Here is a 27,415-nt window from a genome sequence, read left to right as displayed (position 1 = left end):
AAAGAAAATAACTTCATAAAAATATTAAGGTAGGCTTACACATAACTTAGCTCTGAAAAGCACAGGTTTCTAAATGTTTTGGCTTGAAATTCAAAACTGAGTTATTGAATTAGTGGTAGGGAGTTGCCAAAGGTACCAGATGCATAAATATTATTTGTATATTTTTTGTCTTCCAAAAAGCAGTGGTACGTAGAAAACACAAAAGGGTTGGAATATCTATTCTAAGCATAGAACTTTCACATTTACTTCACCATTCAATGAACAAATTTACTTATCACCTACTATTTCCTAGCACTTGACTAAGTGCTGGACGTATAATGGTGAAAACAATGGTGTCCTGGCTTCATGGAGTTCACGGTCCGGTGCCAATATGTCCCAGGCTTTATACTTGACCCCAGCCAGTTCCATCTAAAACTATTTGAGCTATATTATCATCTGATGATATATTTTATGAATAATTGGGTGACTGCTTTGTTCTCTTGATAAGCAAATAAATGATCACAGGCTAGAAACCTTCAGTCGTATTGTCATTTTTCAGATTTTCATTATGACAATTTTTAAACATACAGAAACATTGAAAGAACAATATGATTTCTGTTCATACACCTTCCACCTAGATTTAGTCATTGTTAACATTTTGCTATATTTGCTTTATGTATGTTCTCTGAAACACTTGAAACTAAATTGCAGGCATCATGATGCTTCATCCTTTTTCTTAGGTGATGCTTCAGCAGGTGTCACCTAAGGAAAAGGATATACCTAACCCCAACCTTTAGCCAGATCTAAGAAAATTAACAAAAATCTATATCTAAATTTAGATCACATTTAAATTTTCCTGATTGTCCCCAACAATATTTTTTTCTAGCTTTAATGGGATATAATTGACCAATAACATTGTATAAGTTTAAGGTGTACAACGTGATGATTTGATATGCCCACGTATTGTGAAATGGATTACCACAATAAGGTTAGTTAACAAATCCATTACCTCACATAGTTACCTTTGTGTGTTTGATGTGGGGTGGGGGGTGGAGGACATTTAAGATCTACTCTCTTAGCAAATTTCTAGCATAAAATGCCAACATTATTTTTGATAGCTTGTGTCCTCCCCCCCAACCTGATCCAATCAAGGTTCACACATTGCATTCTTCAATCATATTTAAATGTAAATATTTTTAGGGAAACTAAAAACTGGGCTCTCCAATACTATTTGGAAGTAATTGCTTTACATTATATCATTTCCTTTTTAAAATGTTATATTTTTAAGTCTACTAAGAACGTTATATGTTTTCAGTAAAGGGTGATCTCCTTTCCTTCAGTGGCTTTTTCACTCACCTTTGACTCCGTGCAGCTTCAGTGGTTGGGGAAGGTGCTACGCATTCCTCTGTTTTCCGAAAGCAACCTGTACGTTTCTCAGATGCTGCTTCCTTCTACCTTTGCCCCACTATGTCTTCCCTGGAAGGCTCTGATCTTCCAGCCAAAACCCTTATTCCCTCTTTCTCCTCTCCTTGAATTTGTCCTAAATTTCTAGGAGCCCTTTCAAGAGCAGCTAACTCACAGTTCCTTATGTTCTCATTCTACCTGTCTTTCAGGCTACCACGACCTCTGCTTAACTCGACCAGAATCTGCATCTGATTTTCGTTACCAAAACCCTTTCACTAGGAGTCCTGTGCACCAGAACCCACCACCACTGCAGCCTGCCACCACAGTATGTACTTAGCTGATTCCAAAGGAAGGAAAAGACATACTTGACAAGAACCTAGAATGTGCAGTTATTTAATCTTCACAAAACCTTGCAAAGTAGGTGCAAGATGCCCACGTTCCTTTTTCCTCTTCCCTGGCCACAAAGGAAGACTGTGTTTCCCAGCCTCCCTTGCAGTTAGGCTGGAGCCCAGTGATTAGTCTGTCCAGCAGAATGTGGGCAGGAGTAATGTGTGTCATGCCCAGGCTTGATCCCTAAAGTTTCCCATGAGATAATCAGCTCCTCTGTCTACAGGCTTAGAAGCAAAGGATGTGCAGATATTGGATCACATGCTAGGAGGAGTCCAGATTCCTTAGTTGCTGCTTGGAGAAGTGCTACCTGACTTAAATCAAACAGTGAACAGAGCAAAACGTATAAAGTTATGTTAAGTTGCTGAGTTTAATAACAAGTCTGCATTTAAAACATAAAGAATGTTAGTATTCTCATCTAGTGAGGTTAAGTGATATAAGTAAGCTTTTGTGACCTGACGAGAAAATGCAACCCCCTTTTGTTATATTTTTATAGAAATATGAGTTCTGAGTCCCAATTCAAGCTATAAAAAGGACATTTAGGGAAAAGAAAACAACAATCCTAGGTACTGACTGTTCTGTGAAAGAATCACATGGTGTAACATCAGCACCCTCCAGATATTTGTTGAAGGCTTCCTTGTCAACCAATAGGCTTCCAATTCAAGGATAATATATCCTTAGGTTCTCCAGCCTGTCGTTGCAGGATTGACATTTCTTTCAGTAACCAAACAAAATGTTATGACCTACCCTCTTATATGTTATGAAAAGTTCAGAGCCAGCTCTCTCCACTATGGCTGGTGTCCTCAAATTATTTCAGTGCCTTGCCCCTCACTGGACACGAGTGTTTCATTTCATCAACATAAGACTGTTCTATGTAGCAGACTTTTAGGTTGAGGGGTAACAAATGGTTATTATAGTATAAGAACCAACTTACAGCACAGGAAACAATTTCAAAATTGATGTCAGATATAACTTTTCCTAAAACTGTTGGTCAGTTGCAACCTTAGGGAATTTCTCACTGATTATGTCTTTCCTTAGGTCTCTTCCAGTCACCCTGGATTTGCTACTCTAACCCCACATCCCCTTCACATCTCTCCAGAACAGTCTCTTTAAATACAAGATTCCTTTTACTTTCTTACAAGCAATTCAACTGTCTTGGGTCTCCACCTTTGATTAAAAAAGCCCATCAAACTCGTTGTTAATAATTTATACAGATGCAAATAACAGAAAACCCAACTGGCATAAACATGTAGAGAGTTTGCTGTTTCTCTTAATAAAAAATCCACTGGTAGGGAGTTCAAGATTGGCACAGCAGCTCAGTAATGCCATCAAGTACCCAGGCTGCTTTTCTTTCCTTGCCGTCCTCATTGCCATCAATGTCATGTTGACTTTTATCATCAAGCCTGTTGTTTAATGAGTCACAAACAGGCTGCTGTTCCTCAGGAGCTACAGCCAAATTGCAGACTGGAAGGAAGGAGAACGGATGGTGCCTGTATGAGGGAAAGCCGATTCTTCTCCCAACATTTCCAGCACACTTCTGTTTAGGTCTAATTGATAGAGTGGTGCCTTGGGGCACACCTAGATCTAAAGAAGGCTGAGTAGTATTTTAGCTGGGCATTGTTGCCCAACAAGAGGTTGGATTTCTATAACTAAGGAAAGCGGGAAGAATAGACAAGGAGTAGGAAATTAGGAGTGTCTGACACACTTTGTCTTAGTCTGTTCTGACTGCTATAAAAAATTACCGTAGAGTAGGTGGCTTATAAGTAACAGAAATTTATTCCCCGCAGTTCTGGAGGCTGGAAGTCTGAGAGCAGGGTGCCAGCATGCTGGGGAGAGGGCCTTCTTCCAGGTTGCAGACTGCTGACTTCTTGCATCCTCACATGATCGAGAGCAGAGGGCAGCAACCTCTCTCCTAACTCTTAAAAGGGCACTGATCCCATTCATGAGGCTTCTCCTTCAGGAACTCATCTAATCCTACTCACCTCCCAAAGGCCTCACCTCTTGGTACCATCACAATGGGGGAAGGAGAGGAGGGTGGCAGGGCAGAATAGGACTTCAACATACGAACATTCAGTCCATAGCTCCCTTAAAGATATTTTTCATAAAAAGACCAATCTACCCCAGAGATGAAATGCCAAGGTCTAAACCCCAGAAACAGTTACCATGGTTTTTGTTTTAAATGGCAATTTCCCCAATGCTTGGCATACAAACATCAGTAATATGTAGAATTTTCTTTTTGGCTTCTTGTAGTTTAAAAATTCCAGCAACATACTTTCAGGAGCATTTTTAATAAATGAATTTGTGACTTCCATGTGGTTCATTTTTAATCTCTTACATCATCATTGCAAAACACTGCTTATTAGTGGCATTTTAAGCTCTTGTTTTAGACCCATGTGTAAAAATGATTAAATATTCATTTCCCTTTTAAAACCAAACATAAGCATTACTTTTATTTAGTTTAAAACAATCTGAAACTTACAAAAAATTACAAGTACAGTAGGAAGAACTTTTTTATCTTGAACTGCCATTTGGGGGTAAGTTGCCAACCTGATGCCCCACCATCCCCAAATACTTAAGGGAGTGCAATCAGTTATTCTCCCACATAATCACAATATAACCATCAAAATAAACACGGATCATTTATATTAAACAATCCTAAGACCTTCATTAAATTTCATCAATCATCCCAGTAATATCTTTTATAGCAAAAAAAGGATACATGGACTTCCCTGGTGGCGCAGTGGTTGAGAGTCCGCCTGCCGATGCAGGGGACATGGGTTCGTGCCCTGGTCCGGGAAGATCCCACATGCCGCGGAGTGGCTAGGCCCGTGAGCCATGGCTGCTGAGCCTGCGCGTCCGGAGCCTGTGCTCCGCAACGGGAGAGGCCGCAACCGTGAGAGGCCTGCGTACTGCAAAAAAAAAAAGGCTAAACTTCAGAATATGTATTGCATTTAATTGTCACATCTCTTTAGTGTCCTTTAGTCAAAAATGTTTCCTCACTCTTTGTTTGACTTTCATGACCTTGATACTTTTGAAGACTCAGTTATTTTGTGGAATATCCCTCAATTTGGGTGTGTTTTGTGTTTGGCAGGAATATCACCAAAGTGATGCTGTGTTCAGGTGACACTCAGTTTTGATTTGTCCTATTACTGGTGATGTTCACTTTAACCGCTTGATTAAAATGGTGTCTACCAGGCTTCTCCACAAGGAGGTAACTCCAAAATGAAGTTACTATTTTTTTCCATTTGGAATTATCAAGTATTAATTTTGCGAAGAGATACTTTAGATCTAAATAAATATCCTATTCCTTATCACGCCTTTACTTTTATTCACATCAGTATCAGCTCCTGGTTTCCTATTTTGTTCATTGGTTTATAATTTGTTACTATTATTATTTATTTTGAGGCTCACATTGTCCCATATTTGAGAACCCCTTCAAATTGGCTTCTTTGTCATTTTGCCTCATCCTTCTGTGAGTATTTTCTTTTTTTTCTGACACAACAGAATGTTCCCAGCTCATACTGTCCTTTCCCTGCCCCAGTATTGCAAGTGGCCATTTCTCCAAGGAATAGGGATACCAGATAAAATAGAGGTTAATCAGTTAAATTTGAAAGTCAGATAAATAATTAATAAATATTTAGTGTAGGTATGTCCCATGCAATAATTTCTTGTTTGCTAAATATTTGCTGTATTTTTATGTACTAAATCTGGCACCCTACCAAGGAGCCCTGGTTCCCCTACGTAGCAAATGGTATTTAGAATCCACAGTCTGGATAGGGCTGCTTGTTGCAATTTGAGTTCCCAGCTTTTAGGCTCTCTTGATGTTCGGAGCTAGGGAACATGTATACACACACAAGCAGACATTTACATCTATATTTATATATCAACATTGATGCCATAAAGATACAGATACGTTGCAGTCCGTGATTTCACACTGATAACTTCTAATTCCAATGCTGAAGGTGTATTCTGGTTTTCTCCCTCTCCGTGTTTATGACTTCATTCTATGAGGGTGAGAACGCTGGTTCTCATTACCATTAGTATTTTTTACTTATTTGATCAATCTCTTGATATATGACCAAACTCCCATCACTGTCCCTGCCCCCTCCCCCATGAGGATGCCCTGCATGTGCTCAGATCCCATGCTGGGACATCCCCGCAGGTGGACACCCTCTCACTCACCTCACCACAGGCCGCCCCATACTGTGGGTGACCTCTTTGTTTGGCCGGGACCCATCCCACCCCGACTCTGCCCCTGCACGGATCCTCACCTCTCTCCCTGCACAGGCTTTGTCACCACGCACTGGGGCAGCCTCCGTGGGACTCCACACCAGCCCTTTGTCCTGTGTGTACACCCTCCTCACCTTGCTCTGAGCACAGACGTCTTCAGGTATAAGTGATACTTAAGTAAGAAATTTCTTGTTATTCTTCTTATTCGTGACACTCATAACTCATAACACAAGGTTTTCAAAGTAAAAGAGGCTTTGACAAAGGCAACTGAAAAAATAGGGATATTTTTATTCATTTGCATTGAGCTGATACTAACCATTACTTATTGACTAATAGTAAAAACCCAAGAGAAGTCAAAATTAGAAATGTAGGCTTCTGTTTAGAAGCCTGTGTTTGTCTCTACTCTCAAAAACCCCTAAAATAACAGTTAAGGAATAAAAAGGCATAAAAAGTACAAAGAGCACAGGAGATGAAATGACAGCAGAGAGGAGATGTCAGGAAATTCTAGAAGATAGAAAGATAGACAATGAACAACTAACTTAGAGAAAATGAAGTTAAAACCTAAGTTCCTGCAGAGCGCCAGCAATAGCTAGCCAATCTCTGATGTGAAACCCTAGAAAATGTCAAAAATGGAAGTCACTAGTCACCTTTGAAGGATGGGAGCAGGGTAAAGTGGAAAAAAGCTTTTTCTTAAATGTGAATGGACAGCCAAGGATCACCAGACATTTGAGGAAAGTCTAATATGAAAGCAAAAAATAAAATTAACCTGGAGAAAACTAGGACAATACAGAAGAAGAACAATTATCAAAGGTCGTGATAAAACTTTGAGATGAAAGGCGAGGGATAGTGATGATGTGTGTGTCTGTGTGTGTGTGTGTGTGTGTGTGTGGAGATTATTAAGACTCATCTTTAATAACGAACCTCATAGGTGATGTCTTGGTTTGAAAAATCATCACATATTCTGTATCAGCATGTTATTTAGACACGTATACCAAGTGTAGAAACACCTAAAGTGCTCAAAGGGGTTGCCTTTGAGGAAGCCACGTTAGATGAGGGAAAGGCAGGTGAATCTTGTTATTTTCAGAAACCCATATATTAACTTTGATAAAAATAAGAATTTGATTTAAAAATTGTTTGTATAGATTGAAGCATCTTTAATGTCAGAATCTGACACCTAGATTCAATTCAGTGAGCAATTCTAACCTTTTACTGCTTACGTTAAGTCTGTACAGGTCTTAACCCCTGAAACTCAGTTTATACATTTATAACTTGGGGATAGTAATATTGCCCTACTCTATTGATTTGCTAGAGCTGCCATAACAAACTTCCACAGACCAAGTGGCTTAAACAACAGAAATGTATTTCTCACAGTTTTGGAGACTGGAAGTCCGAGATCAAGGTGTCGGCAGGGTTGGTTTCTCTTGGGGCCTCTCTCTCTTTGGCCTTCTCCCTGTGTCCTCACATGGCCTTCCCCTGTGGGAGCTCATCTGTAGGGTCTCTTACCCTTCTTTTTTTAAGATTTATGTATTTATTTATTTGTTGGGCTGCATTGGGTCTTCGTTGCTGTGCGCGGGCTTTCTCTAGTTGTGGCGAACGGGGGCTACTCTTCGTTGTGGTGCACCTGCTTCTCATTGCAGTGGTTCTCTTGTTACACACACGGGCTCTGGGTACACGGGCTTCAGTAGTTGCATCACGCAGGCTCAGTAGTTGTGGCTCATGGGCTCTAGAGTGCAGGCTCGGTAGTTGTGGTGCACAGGCTTTGTTGCCCTGTGACATGTAGGATCTTCCTGGACCAGGGATTGAACCCCATGTCCCTTGCATTGGCAGGCAGATTCTTAACCACTGCGCCACCAGGGAAGTCCCCTCTTACTCTTCTTATAAGGACAATAGTCATATTGGATTAGGGCCATACCCTAATGGCCTCTTTTGAACTTAATCACCTCTTTAAAGACCTTATCTCCAAATACAGTTACATTCTGAAAGTACTGGAGATTGGGATTTCAGTATATGAATTCGGGGGGGAACACAATTAAGCCCATTATACCTACCTGCTACATTCATTCATTTGCTCAGATTTATTGGGGCTCCTTTCATGTCCCAACCTGTGCTAGGAACTTAGGATTTAAAAAGAGGGTCAAATGAGATAATAGTATTTTGAAACTAACTTTAAAATTTTTTTTTAAATAAGACATAGCCCACCCAACATAAAGCTGTGCTTTCAGGAAATAATTAAGGTGAATGCAGTCAAATTCAAGTGAGGAACATGGACAATTCCTAAAAGGGAAAAAAATGGGAAGCATGGACAAACTTTTTGAATAGCAATTGCTGTATCTTAAGCACCTGATATGTGCCAGGTGCTGACTATAAGATTTATGTGAATTATCTCATTTAATCCTTACCACTACTCTGCTGGATAGTTATTATCAAAATCATTTTGCTGATGAGAAACCTATCTCCAAGAGACTCAGTAACTTCCCTAAAGTTGTGTAGGCAGTAAGTGGCTTGAATTTGGCTCTATCTGATGCCAAAGCCCAATACCTGCATTCCTTTCACTACTCTCTACTGTGTCACAACCAGCCAGAAACGGTGGTTAGGCTTTATTTCTTTAAATTATTTTTGTTAGATACTGATGCATTCAAGACTTCCCTGGTGGTCCAGTGGTAAAGAATCCGCCTTCCAAAGCAGGGGACGTGGGTTTGATCCCTGGTCGGGGAACTAACATCCTACATGCCGCGGGGCAGCTAAGCCCGTGCACCACAACTACTGAGCTCCTGCACCTCAACTAGAGAGCCTGCGTGCCGCAAACTACAGAGCCCACGTGCCCTGGAGCCTGCACATCACAACTAGAGAAGAGAAAAACCCACACGCAACAACTAGAGAGAAGCCCACGCACCACAACCAAAGAGCCCATGTGCCGCAACAAAGAGCCCACGCACCACAATGAAAAGATCCCGCGCGCCACAACTAAGACCTGACGCAGCCCAAAATAAATAAATAAATAATAATTTTTAAAAAATATTGAATACATTCAAAAAGTATAACTTATGTGTATAAATAGTGACAGTAAAGTGATTGCCTGTGTGCTCGGCATCTGGCTTGAGAGAGTGAATATACCCAAGACCTTAGAAGTCTTGTTATAACCTCCCCAACCCTTCTCTCTTCCCCCTTCCTCCCAGAACCGTTCTCCTAGTTTTGTGTTTACTAACATCTCAGCACACACACACACACACACACACACACACACACACACACACACTTACATTTTCATTTTGTGTGTTTTTAAAATCTAAATAACTCACATGTTCTTCTGGGATTCACTTTCCCCCATCAACGTTAGGCCCCTAAGATTTATTCAGGTTGATATATGTGATCATAATTACATCCCTGTTGCCTCTGATGGTATAGTGCTGCCAGCCTGGCCCCTAGAATCCTGTTATTCCCATTGATTCTGGCGCAACAAGCTTAATGTAGAGGACAAACAATTCTGAGGTTCTCAGAATGTACTAGCACATTCCATATTTTAGTGAAGGGAGTGCCCTCTGAACACCCCCCCCCCCACCCAGGGAACATTGTTAGCAGGTAGGTTATCTGGTATTATGTAATAAATGCATTCTTAAATCTAGTCTGTTGGAATATTTTTACCCCTTCCTCAGCTTTCTTCTACGAAATTCAAGCATCTCCATCTCATCATTGTTTTCAAGTTTCAAAGAGCTATTCCTGCAATGTACTAGGGACAGTTCTAGGCATCCTACCAAGACAGTAAGTCTTGAGTCACTGAATAATGCACCCATATTAATAAACTCTCTTTTATCCAGCCTCACAGTCTGTCCCGCATGATTCCACCACCTTTGATATCCATTTCCAGGCAAATTCTCCCAGCTCCTGGTGGTACATAACACTGCCAGGTTCTGCAGTGCTTTCAGTGAATAATCTCTTTCTCCACATAGTGGTATTTCTCTGCTGGGATCACAGTAAGACTTCTAATTATTGGTCTAGGAGCAATAAAGAGAGGGAAGGAAAGATCTTACAGACAAGCATCATCTTGCAAGGCGTCTGCCCTAGGTAAGACCTTTGTACAATCTCCAGGCAGTTGGAGACTAGTTTCCTCTAGCAAGAGGTAGGGCTCCAGAGAATTCTGGCTCAGATTATTCAGAGGAATCTAGAGAGTTAAATCCTCAATCCCATCTACCCAAATGGGCTCTTCTCCTTCCCTTTCTGTTTCCTGACTTTAGCATAAGAACACTTCTGGGCTGTGAACTCACCCTCCTTTTTTAGCTCTGCTGTATTTAAGATCATATTTGAGGTCTTATTTTTCAGCTCTGTCTACAGAAAATGAGACCCGCTTTAAAAGATGAGATGGAAGACTTCTGGCTTTCTTTCAACCCAAATTCTAAATTAATGTTTACCTGACCTGAGCCTGTTACTTTCTTCTTTCATGGCTCCTCTAGCAGTTGACAACAACAAACCAATTCCAAAATTCTAATAATTGTCGCTGCTCCCCATTCTGTTCATGAGCTACTCTATAGGTCAGAACATTGTCTTACCCCTGGACACCAGCCCCATTCACCACAGGTAAGACTCTTAGTGGTAGTGATGCTACAGTAGCCAGACATTATCGTGGCCTCACTTACCAACAGTAGCAGGGTCTTAGTTGCCATCTGACCAGCAAGTGATCCAATTCTAGAATCCTATTCTGAGGGTCTCCTCCCTTGCATCACTTCTAGGACCTACTGACTTAGGCTGTGTTCCTCCAAAACTTAAGGATTTGAGTGCGAGTGATATGTTTGAAGAGTAAAATGTGATACCAGGAAGCAGTGGTAGAGGAGTGGAGACGTGAGACGCAAAGGAAAAGAAACAATCCAGAGCACTTTAATGTCATTCTACCAATGACAACTGGAGCTCAGCCCACAGGGATCCTCTGGGAAACATGGACCACACATCAAAGATGTTCCACGCAAGGGGGCAGGGAAACAGGATGTTTGTCCTTCCACTCCTGTTGACCATTGGCTGAGAGCTGTTCCTCAAGCATGAACCTGTCACACAAACAGATAGAGAGAAGCCCTCAGGCCACGGACAGAGTGTCACAAGTGCTGCCAGTAGGATTGGCTTGAACTGGATCATTCCAGAGTGCTTAGGGAATGGGAATGTGGGCCGGGCGCTGATGTCTGTCAGCTATACCTTCCTTGACTTCCTATCTAAAATGCCACACACCCCATCATTACCCTTCCCTCATCCATTGCTTTCTTTTTCTTTACAGTGGTATTTCTATTATGGCATTCTGTTGTGTTTATATTTATTTACTCATAGTCACACACACAAACACACACACACACACACATACTACAGTATAGGCCAGGGACTTCATCTGATTTATTCACTATGTGCCCCATGCCTAGAACAGTGCCTAAAACATGGCATGGACACAAGTATTTCTGAATGAGTGAGTGAATGAAAAAACGGTACTATTTGCAACATGGGTTGAAAACACTTAGCTTCTGTGGTTAGGAAGTTAGGAAGGAGGAGGTTAGGGTTTCAGAAGAGGGGCTCATTGAAGGATGAGCATGATTTGTCAAGGGAAACAAACATGAGAAATTTGTTCTGCTCAAAAACTTTTCAGTCTCAGTTGATTAAGAAGAAAGCCAGCTAATTCACTGAGGAAGAATAATGGAAATTTTTAATTAATGCTTTAAAAAACCTAATAAAATAATCAGTCCATGCAAGGATTATCCGTGAACGCAGATGAGATATTCACTTGTTGCTAATGCGTAGTCCATAGATCACTTGCTAATTGCAAACGAAAAAATAGACCTACATGGAGGAGAAGTCTAGCAATCACCACCTTAAGCAAATGATCAAATTGAGTATCACACAGTGGAACAATCTATTTACCTCCTCATGTTACGTAATAAGAAGTACACAGCATGACCTATGAAATATTCTTACCCAAAGTAAATCAAGCTTTTAGACTTACCTTCCAAAGCATTGAGGTATAAGTTAAACACCACCACAAGGAGATAATCAAAGAAGTCTTTTTTTGTCTGGCTTCTTTCACTTACCATAATTTTCTTTATTCAGCTTTATTTTTTGGAGCAGTTTTAGGTTCACAGCATAATTCAAAGGAAGATACAGAGATTTCCCATATCCCCCCTGCCCTCACACATGCACAGCCTCCCCCAGAATCAACATCTCCCACCAGAGTAGTACACATTTTACAACTGATGGATCTACATTGACATGTCATAGTCACCTAGGGTCCATAGATTACATTAGGGTTCACTCTTGTCTAGGTTTGGACAAATGTATAATGACATGTATGCCCTATTATAATATACAGAATCATTTCACTGCCCTAAAAATCTTCTGTGCTCCACCTATTCATCCCTCTCTCCCTGCTAAATGCTAGTAACCACCAATCTTTTTACTGTCGCCGTAGTTTTGTCTTTTCTGGAATAGTTGGAATCATACAGTAGGTAGCCTTTTCAGACTGGCTTCTTTCACTTCGTAATAAGCATTTAAGGTTCTTCCACGTGTTTTCATGGCTTGATAGATCATTTCTTTTTAGCACTGAGTTATATCCCATTGTTTGGATTACTGCAGTGTATTTATCCATTTACCTACTGAAGGACATCTTGGTTGATTTCAGATTTTGGCAATTATGAATAAAGCTGCTGTAGATACTTGTGTGCAGGTTTTCGTGTGAACATAAATTTTCAACCCCTTTGGGTAAATACCAAGGAACACAATTGCTGGATTGTATGGTAAAGTAACCACCAAACTGTCTTCCACAGTAGCTGTACCATTTTGCTTTCCCACCAGCAATGAATGAGAGTTCCTGTTGCTCCACATCCTTGCCAGCATATGGTGTTGTCAGTGTTCCAGATTTTTGGCATTCTAACAGGTGTGTAGTGGTATCTCATTGTTGTTTCAATTTGCAGTTCCCTGATGACATATGATGTGGAGCATCTTTTCATATGCTTATTTGCCATTTGTATATCTCTCTTGGTGAGGTGTCTATTAAGGTCTTTGGACCATTTTTTAACCTGGTTGTTTGTTTTCTTATTGTTGAAATTTGTGAGTCCTTTTATATTTTGGATAAGAGTCCTTTATCAGATGTGTCTTTTGCAAATATCTTCTTACAGTCTGTGGCTTGTCTTTTCATTCTCTTGACTTTGTCTTTCATAAAACAGAAGTTTTTAATTTTTTTTTTTTTTTTTTTTGCGGTACGCGGGCCTCTCACTGTTGTGGCCTCTCCCGTTGTGGAGCACAGGCTCCGGACGCGCAGGCTCAGTGGCCATGGCTCACGGACCCAGCCGCTCCGCGGCATGTGGGATCTTCCTGGACCGGACCGGGGCACGAACCCGCGTCCCCTGCATCGGCAGGCAGACTTTCAACCACTGCGCCACCAGGGAAGCCCAGAAGTTTTTAATTTTGATGAAGTATAGTTTATTATTTCTTTCATTGATCATGCCCAAGGTTATGTAGGTTTTCTGCTGCATAATTATTTTGAGGCTTTTTTTCCTTCTTTTTCATTGCTGAGTTCCATTGTTGTGGGTATACCACAATTTGTTTATCTATTTACTGGTTGATGGGTATTTGAGTTGTTTTCAGTTTTGGCTATTACAAATAAAGCTACTATGAACATTTATGAACAAGTTTCTCATCCATTCTATCAGGTGTGTAGTAGTATCTCATTGTGATTTTAATTTGCATTTTAATTTTTATAAAGTCCAATTTATTGATTTTTTCTTTTATAGTTTATGCTTTTTATGTTGTATTTAAGAAATCTTTGCCAAACTCAAGATCACTATGATATACTTCTCTGTTTTCTTCCAGAAATTTTATAATTTTAGCCTTTACATTTAGGTCTATGATCAAATTTAAGTTAATTTTTATATATGATGTGAGGTGAAGGTCAAGATTCAATGTTGCTCTTGGTTAAGATGTATGCTTATTTCAAATCAGGTGTGGGGTGATAAGATTAAATATATAGAGAAATATCTATATCTCTCTGTGAGAGATTTAGAAGTAGGAAAAAGACTTGGTGATTTTTTATAGCTTAGATTTTTCCAGGAAAAATCTCAATTTTTAATTTTATGTCCTTCTCCCCTTCCCAGTTTTTATTATTAAAAAGTTCAAACATACAGAGAAGTTGAAAAGAACCTTTATAAACACCCCTGTACCCACAGTGTAGATTCAACTGTTGTTAAAGTGTTTCCATATAGCTTTATTTATCTTTCTGAACCATTTGAACGTAAATTGCAGAAACCATGACACTTTACACTTAAATGCAATGTTAGGATATTCCCCTACAAAAAGGTATGACTTTTCACACCTAAGGGAATTAATAGTTATTCCCTATTGTCATGTAGCAGCCAGTCCTATTCAGGTTTTCCCTAATGTTGTCACTAGTGTTCTCAAATCAACATCCAGTCAGTTTTCACCCATTGCATTTGGTTGATATGGCTCTTTAGTCTCTTTTAATCTAGAACATTCCTCCACCTTTTAAAAATGCATCTTGTAGGATAAATCATATTCAGTACATATTGCATAATTTCATATGGCGCAGTGGTTGAGAATCCGCCTGCCAATGCAGGGGACATGGGTTTGAGCCCTGGTCCGGGAGGATTCCACATGCTGCGGAGCAACTAAGCCCATGTGCCACAACTGCCAAGCCTGCACTCTACAGCCTGTGAGCCACAACTGCTGAGCCCACGTGCTACAACTACTGAAGCCCGCTCGCCTAGAGCCCGTGCTCCACAACGAGAGGCCACCGCAATGAGAAGCCCACACACCGCAACAAAGAGTAGCCCCCACTCACCGCAACTAGAGAGATCCTTCTTGCAGCAATGAAGACCCAAAACGCAGCCAAAAATAAATTTAAAAAACCAAACAAAAAAAAAACCCAAAACAAAAAAGTGCAAACTAATCTATGGTGACAAAAAGCAGACCAGTGGTGCCCTGGGAATGGGGCAGAGAGTGAGAGGAAGGAGGGATGCACTGCAAAGGATTCTGAGGAAACTTTTGATGTGAGAGTATGTGCATTATTTGTTTGTGGTGATGGTTTCACAGTTGTATGCACATATCAGAGCTGATAAACTGTACATTTTAAATATGTGCCATTTATTGTATATAAATTACAATGTAACAAAACTGTTAAAAAGTTGGGCGGGGCAGAATATACTAGTAAAAATAATAGGACAAACAGTTTTAAAATGGGAAATTTTTAAATTCAGCATGCATAGAAATCGTGCTTAGAATCAATCACCAAGGCTTTATCCTCCTTGTTTCTAAATTTCTCTCTGATATCCTATTTTCACTCACATCACTTTACACTAGATTTAGAAGAGGGCTATATCTTTTTTTTTTTAATTAATTTATTTATTTTTGGCTGTGTTGGGTCTTCGTTTCTGTGCGAGGGCTTTCTCTAGTTGAGGCAAGCGGGGGCCACTCTTCATCACGGTGTATGGGCCTCTCACTATCGCGGCCTCTCTTGTTGCAGAGCACAGGCTCCAAGACGCACAGGCTCCAGACGCACAGGCTCAGTAGTTGCGGCTCACGGGCCTAGTTGCTTCGCGGCATGTGGGATCTTCCCAGACCAGGGCTCGAACTCGTGTCCCCTGCATTAGCAGGCAGATTCCCAACCAGTGCGCCACCAGGGAAGCCCAGAGGCCTATATCTTGAACAATAGCAAAAATACATTTTAAGTTTTAAGCTACTTCTATGAAAGTGCTTGAAAATAATTTAAGAAAACATTTAAGATGCGTTTTAATTTCAAAACCAAAAGAAAAACTATTGTCAGTAGCTCCCCCTTGCCTCCTGATCTAAACATAGAGGCAGTTCACTGAAGGATCTAAATTTCTCCATTCAGCTTTTTCTTTCGTTACTGCCTTGTCCATGACCCATTCCCAGGTTGATTGGCCTGCCTGCCAGTTGCAGCCCTCATGCCTGCACTGCTGGTACCCTTGTCCATAGTGTTCTTTCTGCATGAGATGCCTCTGTTCACATGTGCCCACCTCTCCCTTCACCTGTGTCTGGCAGGTAGAAACTCTATTCACCCTTTAAGGCTTCTTCTGAAAACTTTCTGATGACACTCAGCAAAGATGTGTCTTCTTCCCCTTTAGATCGTTTAGCCTGTGGTTTACACTGCCCTTGTTGTCCACTCCACGGCTGGCATGAGGGTGAGGCAAGGGAGGCACTCACTTGAAATACAAATTTTAAGAGGACAGCAAAAAACTTGGTAATCAAGTATTTTCAAATCAGTACCCAGTCAAATTTCACTCTTTGCATTCGGTTATCTCTTTAGTCTTATTTAATCTAGAACATTCCCATCACCTTTTAAAACATGTATCTTACAGAATGTACCATATCTAGTACATATTAACTAGCTCCACTTTATAATATTTATTTATATTATATAACACTTCATGTAAACATTTTAAAAATCAAAATCAATGCAAAACATGGATGATGATATTTGATGATATCAGAATTTTAAATAAAGACAGGATCAGTATGACTGATTTTTCCTGAGCCTCAGGCTCCAACATGGCTCCAGGCAGCACTGGCTCATCCCCCTCTGCCTGAATGACAGGTTCATAACCCTGAACCCCTCAGCACATCTGCTAGGGCCTGACAGGTCCCAGGTACCCATTCATCTGATCATAGTTTTCTCTCCTTCCATGTATTACTTCCCTCATTAAAGGAAGGAAAGAAAACAGGGGCTGTGATTAAGACATCTAAGGATAGAAAACTAACGAAGGAAAAAAATATAACAGGTCTGTAAGCAAAAGAATACAGATTGTCTCCAAGACAAAGAACTTCAGCTGCATCCTGCATGTGACAATAGACCACAGGGGAAAGAACAAGCAATTATCTTAAATATTTCTCATTTTAAAATGCTCTTTTTTATACTAATAATAATCATCCTGAATAATCGAAATCATCATGTCCCCTTCTTATCTTCGTGTAGAATTGTTTTGGTCATAAACAGATGCACATTCTTGATATAAAATTAATATATTATTTAAAGCCCCTTTCCAGGGTTTCTCTTATTTCAGTTAAAGATTTCTTTCTTGCAGTAGGGATGAAAAGAATTGTCTGTTTGTGGGCGTTCATGTTCTTTGTGATTTAATAACCATTTTGACAGTCCTCTTTTGTGGGCCTAAGACTTTAAAATAAAATCCATGAAAGTATTGAGTGACAAGTAGGGTATCTCAGTGTTACCATTGTGTTCATGTATTAATCAGAGATTTAATTATTCAATTTATTTCTTCAGACATCATGGTATCATCATATGCAGTCTATTTTCTAATCTGGTTAAAACTGGTTTGGTTCTTATTACTCTGTAAATATACTTTATAGTACAGAAAACCTCAAGGTTTAAAGAGAAAAAAAAAACCACCTAACATAACTCAATGATCTGCTTGTTGTACATTTTCAGGTTCTTAGTAGTATTGTTTATAATTGTATATGTAATACTGCTTTGTTTGGTAATATATTCTACTTTTAGCATTTTTTTGGTCTTAACAGAAGACAAATATCTTAAATTAGGGTAACTTATGCCCTACATTCACTGGAAACTTAAACTACTATGAATTATAATGGAGATCCATCTCTTTAGTTCCATCTTTTAAGTGAACAATAATAAACAAACAAAAACCTTAAAATATGAAATAGAACTGACTTGAGCCTGTGACTAGAGTCCTTATTTTGTTAACCCAATGAAATCTAGTACATACAAGATGCATCTTGCTTATCTCAGGGGGAGGAAGCAGCCAATGACTTAGAAGATGCCTTATATTTTCATTTACATCAATATTATTGGTGATTCATAAATTATCTTTGAAAGTTTAACTACAGATGTAGATTTTATCACTGACTATAGGCAGAAATAAATTTATATATGTAGGAAGAAAGATCCAGATGTATTCCAGGCTAAGGAAACAGGTGGAGACCACCTTCTGGGGCAGTTGCATTTCTCTTGCTTCATCAAGTTACCTAGTCAAGAATTAGAACAGCGTCTACATTGTGAACCAGAAGGCGCATGCCTGTTACACTATGGAGAGAGAACTGGTGAGTCGGGAATACGGTAAATCATTTGTGGGCACCACTGGTCTCCTTATGTTTATGATGTAAGCAAATGATTTCCTTAGGGAAGAACGAGAAGACCTTTAACGTAACAGGTGCAGTACTCATGGTCTTGGAAAACCTACTGTTGTTGAGTGCTGAATATCTGACCGTTTTGAAGTTTAGGTCAAGGACAGCAATCTCGCTTGTCTTGTGTACTGCAGTATACTTAGCACCTATCACTCTGCCTGCTGTTTAATACATATTGTTGATAAATTTGTAAAAGTCTATAGCCTTGAAAATACATGGAGGAACCTTAAAAGCATGTTGCTAAGTGAAAGAAGCCAGTTTGCAAAGGGTACATACTGTATGAGTTCAACTGTACGATGTTCTGGAAAAGGGAAAACTACAGAGACAGTAAAAGATCAGTGGTTTGCCTGGGGTTTGGGGGAAGGAGGGATGGATAAGAGGAACACAGGATTCTTAGGGCAGTGAAACTATTCTGTATGATACTCTAATAGTGGATATGTGTCATTATGTATTTGCCAAAACCCATAGAACATACAATACAAAGACTGAAGCCTAATGTAAACTATGGGCTTTAGTTAATAAAAATGTATTACTATTGGCTTATCAATTATAACAAATATATCAAACTAATGAAAGATATTAATAATAGGGGAAACCGGGGAGAGGGAATGTGGTATATGGGAACGCTTTGTACTTTCCCCTCGTTTTTCTGTAAATCTAAAACTGCTCTAAAATAATGAAATCTATTAATTAGAAAGAAGTCTATGAAGCTTTATTGTGCTCCTGACTTGCACTCCAGCATAATATAAAAGGAGCTAACAGGAACTAGATGAATGAATGAATGTGACATTTGAGGTAATATTCTTTAGAATATATTTTATTTTGAGTAAATAAATATCTATTGCGTGCCAACTAAAGCACTGCTAGGCAGTATACAGTAAAGAAAGAAAAGAAACTGCTCCTTATTCTGAGAACTACAAAGAGGTTTTTATTCTCTTGACCACAAGGTTCTTCAGGAGAGCATATGTTTACCTGCCAAAGGAGGGAAAAGAAAAACTTTGGGGAGTGTGACAATTAAGTAGGGATTTAAATTAAACGGATTGGGACGAAAACAAAAGTTCAAAGACTAAGTAAATATATAAAGTCAGAGAAAGCACCTCAATAAAAGTGAAGGTGAAACAGTCCATGTTACATATAAATGGATGGAAGAATTACGATCCCCTGAAGCAGTCAGAAAGCTTGTGTATGATTTTGTAAGTCATCAGAGGAGACCGATATAGTCACCCCCCCCACACACACACAGGCTGTATTCTTTCTAAGGATCTCCAAGTTATAGCCGGTTGAACACAGCCATGGGAAGGAGAGGAGAAGGAGGTTTCTTATTTGATGCTTAAAACAAAACAAAGCATAACAAGGGCTTATACAATTAGGACATCTTTCTCATCACCAAAAAGGCAGAGAGGTAGTGCTACCCCTTCCTTCTTCCACACGCACTCCTCTGGCTGACCTTTTGTTACTTCCTTTATTCTTCAAATCTGGCCTGGGTGTATATTTTAAGCCGGTTTTATCTGTCCAACAACTGCAATGCATCAAGTGATAAAGAAATATGACGCAAGGAAAGCAGTACGATTTTCCCTAAATCCCACTACACACACAGAGAGCCCAAAGTTGAATATAGAGTTTGAGAGCTATAACCTACTCAAGATAGATTTTGAAAGAAACCCACACACAATCCCCTGAGATTCCAAGCATTAGGAAAGTGCCTTAAAGTGTTGGACTACTACAGGTGGGGGACAGTCCTTGACTATCTCTAAAGGAAGAAATAGTGTGGAGGTAGAGCTTTACAGTCAGAAGGCTCAGTTCTACTACTTCCTAGCCTGAAAGGTCACATAGTCTGCCTGAACCTCATTTTCCACATCTCTACTATAGGGGTTTAATAACACTTGTCCTTCACAACAGAGTTATAATGAAGATAAGATGAGATAATGAAAACAAAAGTTATTGGTACACCATCACCATCATTTCTTTCCTCCCTCAAAAAATGCAGGTTGTCCAAGAGGTACCCAGGAAAGCACCTAAGTAATTTTAGGGTATAGTGCAACACTTGATGTGACCTTGGAAGACTGGAAATATATATATTTGCTTTCAAGTTCAGCAGATGGTTATCACCAAGACTATAGCGCATGGCCATGTGAGTTATACACTGCCCAACTCTAGGGGGCACCATTCATATAATTTGGGATCTGCAGCACAAAACCAAGGATTAGTGACTGGTAAAAATTTCAGATCTTGCTTTCTATAATAAACTCATAAATGATTAAGCAAACCAGATAGCTAGCTATCCAAACAAGTGGTATATGACCCTCATATTTTCAAATAAATTTGAGAAGTACAATAAATTTAATGAGTAAAATTTCCATCCTGAATCTCTAAGTCTCTTTTTCTAAGTGCCAAAAGATATATATATATAAATACTAAAACTATAAAAAAGACAACAAAAAGTGTAGAAATTTTAGTTAATAAAACCCACTGATTAAGTCCTACCTTGAATTCTGAGATTGATGCCAAAAACTCAGCCTCAGTGTACCAGTGCCAAATCAAATCTTGGAGACAGAGTTTTGGGTGAAGTAGAAAAGAATAGCGGGCTTGTGCCCTCAAAACTGTGTGTCCCCCTTTGCCTGGAAAAGCAATAAAGCTATTATTTTAATAGCAAATTTTAAATAATAACTCCACAAGAATAGGAAATTTCTTCTTTGTCCAAATGAATTTTATTTTCAAAAAGAGGGAGCGAACTGGACAGAGGAGAACAAGGTCTACTTGATGACAGGGAACTCTGATTCTAGTAATTGGGTCTGTTCCAGTTTTCTCCCTTAAGGGTCATGCAGTTCCAATCAACGGCTCAATAGGATTTTTTTTTTTTAACTTGGAAGTTATCCTAACCTTCATCTGGAAGAACGAACAAATGAAAACAACATGGATATTCTAAAGAAAAATGAGGTAGAGAGCTAGCTTTATCCATCACTAAAACATAAGCAATAAGAATTAAAACTTTGTGGTGCTGGTATGAAGATTGTGTAGATAAATTTCTCACTGGAACACAATGGCCTATAAATAGATTCTAGTATGTATAAAGTACATATTAAATATTGTATCACAAATCAATTGGGAAGGAAAGCTCATTCCATAAACTGTAATGGTCTGAACAGCTAGCAATTGGGAGAAAAATCAACTCATATCTTCACCTCACATAATAAATTAAAAATAAATTTCAGAATATGTAAAGAGATGAAAAAGAAAAATCTAGCTTCAGATACACTAAAAGAAAATAGAATTAAATATTTTTCAAGCCTCTGGAAAAGGATGAATTTCTAAGCTTGAAAAAAATAGAAGAAATAAAAACCTAACAACAAAAAAACAAACATACTTTTGAAAGTTAAAAAGGCAAACAGCAAAATAGAAATCATTTATGGGAAGAGACTAATAACTTTAAATAATTCAGATAAATAGATATAAAAATTACTAAGGTTCTAATAGATAATCCAGCAAAGAGCATGGGCAGACATTTACAGAAGATCTACTACAACTACTTTTAGACAAAAAATGTTCACTGGCAGTTGTGATTTTAAAAAGCAAAAAATAAAACAAATTTATGTCATTTTCACTTATTAAATTGGCAAAATTAAAAGGTGATGATACTCATTACTGTAGAAGGGACAGAAAAATGGATATGCTTACGCATTTCTAGTGACATTTCACATGGATACAACCTTTTAGACAGTAATAAATTTGACAAAATGTATTAAGAAGAAAAAAAGATCTCATGCCCTTTTATCCAGGGTCCCTTTTCTGGAGATGAAGAAGATAAAAGGTATGGAAAAGCCATATGCACCAGGACAATCATAAAATATTGTTTATGAGTATAAAAGATTGGAAGCAACAAAATTACATAACAACCAGGAATTAGTTTAGTTAAACATAGAACTTGGCAAATGATAGCTCGAAGAAAAACATTTGAATGGTTGAAATATACGTGTGGTAGAATATTATTCAGCAAAAAAAGAGATCATTATGCAAATTGAATGACCATGCAATGCAGCTATTGTTTTGGGTTTTTCCCCCCACTCTGCTTACCAACCTCCTTCTGCTAACAGCATCCCTTTTCTTTGGAGAATCTTTCTCAATCTTGTGTGATCCTGGTGGGAATGTGCCTTATGATGGCCCAACCTCATCTCTGCCAACTGGTGAGCATAGGACCCAGGTTGGATTAGTGATAATGTAACATGACCCTGGGCATGGTAATTGGTCAAAGGAAGGATACATTCTTCTTGTCTGACCAATTTGAGTCCTTTCCCAGATTTTTCCAAAGTGAATGTAGACAGAGGCTCTCTTCCTTTTGGATGATCTTGGGTTATTGGCACCTCTACCCTCCACTGACTGGATTTAGAAGGGCAGAGGAGAGGATGGAGGCAATATACAAAGAGAAACAGAATGTTTTTAAATTTTATTTATTTAATTTATTTATTTTTGGCTGCATTGGGTCTTCATTGCTGCCTGCGGGCTTCCTCTAGTTGTGGCGAGCGGGGGCTACTCTTGGTTGTGGCATGCGGGCTTCTCTTTGCGGTGGCTTCTCTTGTTGCAGAGCATGGACTCTAGGCGCACGGGCTTCAGTAGCTGTGGCACATGGGCTCAGTAGTTGCGGCTCACGGACTCTAGAGCGCAGTCTCAGTAGTTGTGGCGCACGGGTTTAGTTGCTCCGCAGCATGTGGGATCTTCCCAGACCAGGGCTCGAACTGTGTCCCCTGCACTGGCAGGTGAATTCTTAACCACTGCGCCACCAGGGAAGTCCCAAGAGAAACAGAATTAATTAAAGAGAAAAGAAAGATGTGAGGACATCCTCCAGACTGCTGGATATAGCCCTACCTAAACCCCCTATACTTCTCACTTACATGAGTATTCCTGACACTTTGTTTACAATGGTTACGCCGATTTGAGTTGGGATTCAGTCCTTAACATTTGTGTCCTCATTCATGCAGAAATAATTTCTGTACAGTATTTTTGGTGACCAGGGTACTCTTTAAAATGTTGAAAATCTTACAATAGTTTCACGTTGCTCTGAGACCAAGAGATAATCTCCCTACCGTGTCCTATGAGGTCCCACAGGATCCTCTCTCCTCTTACACACACAAACACACACCATCCTTCCCTCAACTCATCTCCCTCCATGCTCCTCTGGCTCATCTACTCTATCCACACTGGCCACCTTTCTGTTCCTCAAAGTCCATTCCTGTCCTGGGTCCTTTCCCTTGCTGTCCCACGTGTGAGGATTGCACTGGCCCAGACCTGCACAAGGCTGGTTCCTTCTTGTCAATCAAGTCCCACCTCAAATGACACTTTTGTGATCCTTTTCCTAACTACTCACTCTACATTACTCTCTTTTATTTCACATTTTCAATGTCCGACTTAAATTATTTTATTTATTGTATTTGCCTTCTGTTTTAGAATGAAGGAAAATTTTAGAATAAAAACTTGTACGTGCACTGATTACAACTAGGAAACAATAAATATATGAGAAAATATATCACATTTATAACACTGGAGTGATGAGACCTGATTATGTCTGATTTCCTTCACCTTTTTTTGATTTTCCAAACTTTCTGTAATGTATTTATATTGTTTGATTAATTAGGGCACAGATAGAAAAACGCCATATGCTCTTCAGAACCCACTAGTTTCCTGGCATTTTTATGAAGAATTTCAGTTACCCTAGTCTTAATTTTCAGAAATTCTAATGACAGTTTTCACCAACAACTAACCTCAGAAAATCTCTTGGTTGAAAAAACATTTAAAAGAGTGCCTGGTATGATAGTACTCCTAATCATAAAGGATAAACTTGCACTGGGTCATTGTTAAAGCTGCCAAATCACAAAACATAACCATGATGGGTTTTCCGTATGTACACGTAAGCTTACTTTAAGACATATCAATGATCAGATACAATTTTTAAAGTTCTTAGATTATTAGTCCCAATGCCACACTCGAGTGCATAGTGTAAAGGGTCCATTATTTATTACCTGTAACATGGGAAAAGTTAATTGAGAATAAAAGTCTAAGGCCCACTGGGCTTCCCTGGTGGCGCAGTGGTTGAGAGTCCGCCTGCTAATGCAGGGGACACGGGTTCGTGCCCCGGTCCAGGAAGATCCCACATGCAGCGGAGCGGCTGGGCCCGTGAGCCACGGCCGCGTACTGGGAAAAAAAAAAAAAAAAAAAGTCTAAGGCCCAGGAATTCTACAATTTTTATTTTTAAAGTGGTATTTACAATTTTTAAAAATTAAGCACACCACAAAAGCCTAAGGTAATCCTACCTGGTTTTTAAACAGAAAAATCACATTTCTCTATATTCCCAGTCCTCTCCTGGCTCTTTCATATGTGTGGACCTTGGCACTTCTGCCCTCTCAGAGCTCTCACAATCACCCTCCATGATTTAATTGAGAGTTTCACCTATTTTTCAGCCACCTAGCCTCATCTTGATGGATAACTTCATTCACTTTTTCCACAAATAGTTATATCATGCCTGTATGTTGTAGGTCCTGGGCAGAAACAAGGCATTCTTCCCCTCTTGAAACTTACAATTTACTGGGAGGAACAAGCAAAAACAAGTGAACGAACAAAATAAATTAAAAGTTGGTAAGTTCTAGGGGGGAAACAAATAGGATTTCTTGCTAAAATTGTCAGGGAAGGTCCTTCTGAAAAGGTAAGTTGAGATTTGAAGCATGAGGAGTCAGCCTAGGATAGGAAAAAACAGAGTTTATTTGAGGGTTATTATGACTGGAACATCATAATCAAGAAGTTAAGTAGCACAAAATAAGATGAGTGCGCTTAGAAGATGGCAGATCAAGCACAACATTTACAGGTTGTTTTTTATTAAAAGTGAAATTTGAGGGAATTCCCTGGTGGTCCAGTGGTTAAGACTCTGCACTTTCACTGCAAGGGTGTGGGTTCAATCCGTGGTCGGGGAAGTAAGATCCTGCAAGCCACATGGTGGCCAAGAAAAAAAAAGTTAAATTAAAATTCTAAAAAATAAATGAATAAAGTGCAATTTGAAACAGCTGAAAGGTTTTAATCTGAAAAGTGACATATCTTATTTGCTTTTATTTTTGCTTTACTCTTTCCCTTTAGTTAACAGTTTTCAAAATAATGAGTGCGTTCCTTAGCATCAAAAAGATATAAACTTTATAATCAGTTTGTTGATATTCACAAAACAACTGGCAGAGATTTTGATTGGGATTGTGTTGAATCTATAGATTAAGTTGAAAAGAACGGACATCTTGAGTCTTCTTGACGATATTGGGTCTTCCTGTCCATGAATGTCAAATATTTCTCCATTTATTTAGATCTTTCATTTCTTTCATCAGAGTTTTGTAGTTTTCCTTATATATAGATCTTGAACATACTTTGTTAAATTTATACCTAAGTATTTCTTTTGGTGTTAATGTACATGGCATTGTGTTTTTAATTTCAAACTCATTGCTGGTATATAAGAAAGCAGTTGACTTTTGTATATTAACCTTGTATCCTGCAACTTCACTAAAATCACGAATCAGTTTCAAGAGTTTTAAAAATGATTTTTGGGATTTTCTACATAAGTTATCATCTAGTATCCTTCAAAGGTTGTTTTTTTTTAATATATCATTGTTAGTTTTACCTTAATCTGTTTCAATCTCTTGCAATTATTATTTTTACCAGTATATGATTATCCCATGTGGGGCCAGTGGGCATCTTTTCCCATTGATTCTTGAATCCTTTTGACATGTTCTCAGTAGTCTTAGATGGCTTCACTGTTATCTTACAGCAAGATGTTCCAGGCTAGTCTTTCACATTTCTTGCCCCAGACTTGTAAGCAGCTTATTCTCCAAGGAGCCCTGATTCCTTTTACTGGTAGTTAGTAGATTACCACACCACCTCCTAACCAGTTTCTCCAATTGCACTCAACTTGCTTTTATTCCATCCTCTATTTAAAAGCAAGGATGTTAAATAAATAAATAAATAAAAGCAAGGATGATTTTAAAATCACACCCAGAATTGTGACTTCTAAATACCATTTCCCAATAAAATGTTCCTTGGAGAAAAGAAAGACTCAAGAACAACTTCTGTATTTCAGGCGAAGACTGATGGGAAATATCGGTATCAGAATAATGAATACGCTGGGAAAGATTTGAGGATAGTATTAAATCACTATTTCAAAATGTCGGTGGTCTAGGGCTTCCCTGGTGGAACAATGGTTAAGAATCCGCCTGCCAATGCAGGGGACATGGGTTTGAGCCCTGGTCCGGGAAGATCCCACGTGCCACGGAGCAACTAAGCCATGCACCACAACTAAGTTGTGTGCCACAACTACTGAGCCCGCACGCCTAGAGCCTGTGCTCCACAACAAGAGAAGCCACTGAAATGAGAAGGCCGTGCACTGCAACGAAGAGTAGCCCCCACTCAATGCAACTAGAGAAAGCCAGTGCCCAGCAACAAAGACCCAACTCAGCCATAAATAAATAAATAAATAAATGATAAATAAATAAATAAGTAATTAAAAAAAAAAAGTCAGTGGTCTAAATTTTATTTTAAAGATATTGTCTAAACAGTGTTTCAAAAAATCCCATACACTTATTAAGTGTTTACATTTCTTTGTATACTCTTCCAGTCCTTGTTGACTAAATCTACAATTTAAAAGTTGCAAGCAATATGTTCATTTTGCTTTATGGCCTGCATTTTTTTCATGTAAACAATTTGAAACCTCATCACTTTAAAATATACTCAATTATGTTAACAGATAGCAATTCATTTAATAATTTTCTTATTTGGGGTTGAATTGCTTCTGATTTTTTATTGTTGTGTCTCAGTTAAGACTCCGGTTATAAGCAACAAAAAAGTGATTGAAGTTACTTGAAGTTGAAAGGGTTATTACAAAGATAGAGGGGTGTTTCGTGGAGTCAAAGGGAAAAAATGCAGTTTGGGCATCTGGAAGAAGCCAGAAATTTGTCAGTCCATCCTTTATTTATCTCCATGTTTCTTGGTGAATCTGCTTCATTCTTCTTCTCTTACCCTGATTATCTTTCCTTATAGGGGAATAGAGTTATCCCATGGCCTGGTTCACTTTACCACCCTGACCATCCACTACAGAGACTGACCTGCAGTTTTGCGTTCCAGTTCCATATCCTAGCTTGCATTAAATCTGTTCCTGGTTAAATTGTAGATCAGGAGGTGGGATTATCCACTACAGACATGGATGCCAGGGCCCCTGTGGGTGGGGAGCGGGAGGAGTTCCTAG

The 27,415-nt window shown here is 39.1% G+C and overlaps 1 protein-coding gene across 6 annotated transcripts in view; it reads left to right on the top strand.

Moving 5' to 3' along the window:
* The window catches only part of LOC111187755 (uncharacterized), a 32,066-nt gene extending 5,176 nt beyond the window's left edge, over positions 1–26,890 (top strand). For 5 of the 6 annotated variants that reach the window (XR_016393373.1, XR_016393374.1, XR_016393375.1 and 2 more), the window contains one exon: positions 1,593–3,272. Coding sequence is in view for 1 of the 6 variants with exons in the window: in XM_089912364.1 (XP_089768490.1) it covers positions 1,593–1,708; positions 8,624–8,719 (212 nt within the window). In the remaining 5 variants the exon portion in view is untranslated. Of the gene's footprint in view, positions 1–1,592; positions 3,273–8,623 lie in introns of those variants that run through there. The other variant, XM_089912364.1, reaches the window with a different exon arrangement.
* The last annotated feature ends 525 nt before the right edge of the window (positions 26,891–27,415 follow it).

Source organism: Delphinapterus leucas, chromosome 5, assembly GCF_059928025.1.
Source record: "Delphinapterus leucas isolate spDelLeu-1000000601 "Yukka" chromosome 5, BTC_Dleu_Yukka2, whole genome shotgun sequence".
In the NCBI taxonomy this organism is placed as follows: Eukaryota; Metazoa; Chordata; class Mammalia; order Artiodactyla; family Monodontidae; genus Delphinapterus; species Delphinapterus leucas.
This window is presented reverse-complemented; position numbering and strand designations above follow the sequence as displayed.